Consider the following 4285-nt stretch of genomic DNA (forward strand, 5'->3'; position numbering starts at 1 on the left):
AACTGGTATACAACTAAAAACATTTTATTTAGGCCTATCTATGGCCTCCAAAAAGTTGACGACTAAATTACTTATTTAGCTAAAATCATAAATAATATTCAACGTTAAACTGGTATACAACTAAAAACATTTTATTTAGGCCTATCTATGGCCTTCAAAACGTTGAATATTATTTATGATTTTAACTTTATACACAAGTGCCAAAATACTATAATTAGGAGTGACGTTATTTATAAATTTGTCAAACACAAGAATGACTGGGGATCTGTCAGAATATCAGATCTAAACATCTATCAGTATTGTATACCAATCATAACACTGTATTCCTAGTTTCTTACACAGAATTGTTTCTTTACAGTTTATAAATACATATGAATTACAGATTCCATATCTCTATCTCCGATTATTATGATTTATTTCCGTCTCCAAATCAGCCAAAACACTGTACTGTTTATCTTTTACTTGGATTTTATGGTATATCTGTAATCTTCACAACTAAATCAGTTAGAGATTGCTTTCCTAATCACTAATTCATGTTATTATAATTCACCTGTAAATAAGTGTATTACAGATTCCATATTCATGATTCAGTGGATTTTATATTGTTCGATAAAACCTCAAGATTTAGCTATTTTTCTTTAAACGTATCATTAGGTTTGTTTTTAGAACCAAAATGTAAAGTTACAAGTTTTCAAACTGTACAAAAATAATGTTTATATCCCTTAGCGACATTCATATCTGAGGTACTCTACTTTCTTAGGACTTAAAATAAAAGGTACTAATACATTTCCTTTACGATTTCCAAAACCGTCATCCTGTGATTATTGAACAAGATATTATTTGTTACATTTCAAGACCTTTTAATGACCTTAACACACCAATCAGAAAGACCTGGAGCACCACACTAGTGGTTGACAAGATTGAACAAGTTTTTGAACATGTATTTTACTGAAATATCCAAGCATACTGAATGAGCGATATTAAAATAGTTTGTTGTTTCCTCTTCCACCCGAGTCTGTAAATACAATAAAATTTTACTATAGTCTAATTTTTTTCGTGTTTACACATTCTTGTTGTTTAGGTTTTTCTATATACATTGAATACGAATGATTAATACATACACACAAAACGTTCTGTGCCATTAGGCACTCACATTTAAAGCAGTGACTGGCGTATTGTATACATATACTTTCTTTAACATCACAGTTAAATTTGCTGATAAATATTATTTTATCTTTGGTCATTTAGAAACCAAAATAACATCTCTCCATACACAAAAAAATATTATTAAACAGCTAATTATCACTAGAACATTACAAAACAAACCTAACTCTTATTAAAAGTAGAAGGATTATTTTGCCATTTGAGTAATTTTGTATTAAAAATAACACTTTTCCACTTGCTCAGGACTTTTATGCAATTCTTCTCAATTGAACAATACGCATTTAGTCAGAATTTCACTAAATGTTTAGCCTAACCAACATGTCTCTCATAAATAGAACATTAAGCTTCCAACACCGGACATTTCTCAAATGTTTCATAGTAAATGGTAATCGAAATTTATTACACTGATACCATAAAGAATTCCAGTTCAATATCTACTTTCAAAATATCATCTGGTATCCAAGGGGCTTTACGAAAAATGAGACGATTGTACTCAGCAAAACTTCAAAGTTATGAAATGTAGCACCTTTCAAGTAATTTTAAATAAAAAAAGAATGTGTTGCATATTTAAAAAATTGATAAATTAAGACTCACCAGCAATCTTAAATAAATAACAGACTCGTCAAATTTCTGTAGGAAAATCTTTTAATTAAAATGGTAAGAGAAACCTTTTAAAGAAGTTCCTTCACTTCTAAATGTTATTGAGAAAACTACCTGCAGTCGGGTCAAAGGAAGTTAAACCAATTTTTGCAGAATAATGTAAATATATATTAGTTAAAAGTAAACATGTTCTTTTAATAACAGCTTTTTATGTTTTATTACAAATTAAAATTGAACCATTGATGAACACAAAGATGGGAAATGCAATTTAAAATAGTCTATAACGAAGATAAAAAAAGTATGTGACCTAAAATAATTAGACTTTTATCATAACACATACACACATTGCTGAGCATAATTTATGGCTTAATTTCAAATTTACTTATAATTAAAAAAAATATTTAATTTGAAATCTATAAAAGCAACATCTTGCAATTTCAACTAATATCAGTGCATCTTGTGTTTATTCCCCTTTCTTTTACCAAACAGGTAAATTCCTTTTAAGTTTTCATGAAAATCTAAAGTAGATAAAAGGTTACTGATGATTATTGGTTCAACAAATATAAGAAGAGCAGACACCAAAAATGAACAAGTAATTAAATCAATTGATTATATTCTCTTATCCTACAAAAGGGGAAAAATATCTCGTCTCAGATAACATGATTTTAAATTCTGTTAAATATTCATCAGTAAGACTTACAAGTACACGTAATTCAGAAACAGGTTATGCTTTTATATTGTACAGTAACAATCAAATAAATAACACTGTAATGTTCCATGTCACTAATCATTTTCAATTCAATACATATTTTACATAATATTTTATGTATATAAATTATTTTTAACTTTCAATTATGTTAGATTTTATTTGTCCATCACGTCCCTCCAAAGCTCGAAAGCTAGCCGTGCCATATTTAGTTGCAAATAGGTACACATCTAGTGTTCTTTCAGTGCAATCTCCAATAAACCTGATAAATGGTCTAGCATCCCCTTCATTAGCAAACTGTATATACTGGTAATAAAGAGAGCGGTCCTGTTTTCTCACAATCACTGGAGGATAACCCGCTCTCATAAGAATTAAGTTCATAAGTAATCGACCTGTCCTGCCATTTCCATCCACAAAAGGATGAATAAAAACAAACTTATAATGAGCTAAAGCTGCATATTTCACTGGGTGAAGTTTCAGAGCTTTATCAGAATTAAGCCAATCAATCATATCTTCCATGAGATCAAGTACTTCGGCTGGTGGAGGTGGAACATGTTTACTAACATATACCCGAGATCTTCTCACAGTTCCCGCTTCAACAGGATCCACATGACCTAAAACTCTCTTGTGGATCTCTAAGATATCACCAACTGTAACAGGACCAAGTTTAGTCACTAAAGAGTTATTAATATACTTCAAGGCTGATTCTAAGCCAATGATTTCATTGTGTTCCATGATACTTTTTCCCGGAACGGCCATTCCAGTCTCAATTATGCTGCGGGTTTCAGCTAGAGTCATCGTGTTTCCTTCTAAGGCAACTGTATGGTGAATATGCTGAAAGTAAGCTTCCTTCTTCATTCTTTTCAAGGATGAATCATTATCTGGAACTTGAAAGAGGTGATCTCGTTTTCTGTCAATCCTGTTCAGCTGTTCTTGGTCTAACTCTTCAACCACTGGAAGAGTTCGAACCCTGTTCACAAGAGCTTTAGAATGTTCTGGACAAACAATCAGAGCTCTTTGATACAAGTGATCAGCTTTAATAACATCTTGATTTTGATGCTCGATAAACTCTCCATAATGGGTAAGGATGTCTGGATGCAGAGGATTCAGAGCCACAGCATGTTGGAAAAATTTCAAAGCTTTCTCTGCTTCTCCAAAACCTTTCATGCGAAGAGCCATATTTAGAGATAACTCAGCTTCAGGTTCTACAAAAAAAAAGAAAGAAAAAAAAAGAGTATTTATTAATCATTCAGTGTTTATAACAACAGTTTATTGTATCATTCTCCAACTTAAAAACATACTCATTCTTTTAGTTAGTACTTATTCTATAAGTTGGCTTCTCAGCAATACTTGGTAATTAACTTTATGAAAACAATTCCAGTTTTCTTCGTTTTCCACTAACATTTATAAATGAACACTTAATTAACTGGTCACCTATGAGCATCAATTAGCATTACATAAAATAATAAATTAACCAAAATTATGATTAATTCAATAAATAATGTCATAAGAATAGTCACCTAATCAGAATTTGTGTTTCTCATTATTCAAACTATCCAAATACGAAAATATTATGATTTTTGATTAAATAAAGGTTATTCAGCTTAACAAGTAGTGTCAAAACTCATGAAAATAATCAATTAACCAAAATTAGTGTTGTGTTTCCAATTATTCCAAATACCCAAGTCTCATATGAGAATAATTTAAGTGTATTTGACTAATGAGCCCAACAATTAACCAATTATTAATATTCCACTAGGTAAGAGTTCCATATGGCACTCCCACTCAATTTAAAAAAAAATTCATCAAAGTAAT

The 4285-nt window shown here is 30.5% G+C and overlaps 1 protein-coding gene across 1 annotated transcript; it reads right to left on the reverse strand.

Annotated features, from left to right (window-relative positions):
• Positions 1 to 149: 149 nt before the first annotated feature.
• LOC106468695 (adenosine monophosphate-protein transferase FICD homolog) lies at positions 150 to 3670 on the reverse strand. The gene has a single exon (XM_013929133.2). It carries the CDS (start codon positions 3647 to 3649, stop codon positions 2606 to 2608), a length of 1044 nt encoding a protein of 347 aa, XP_013784587.2. The 5' UTR covers positions 3650 to 3670; the 3' UTR covers positions 150 to 2605.
• Positions 3671 to 4285: the final 615 nt, after the last annotated feature.

Source organism: Limulus polyphemus, unplaced genomic scaffold, assembly GCF_000517525.1.
Source record: "Limulus polyphemus unplaced genomic scaffold, Limulus_polyphemus-2.1.2 Scaffold3118, whole genome shotgun sequence".
NCBI lineage: Eukaryota > Metazoa > Arthropoda > Merostomata > Xiphosura > Limulidae > Limulus > Limulus polyphemus.

What these genes read in the sequence shown, in the direction of transcription:
- LOC106468695 (XM_013929133.2), bottom strand. Translation starts at nt 3,649, where the DNA reads ATGGCTCTTCGCATGAAAGGTTTTGGAGAAGCAGAGAAAGCTTTGAAA.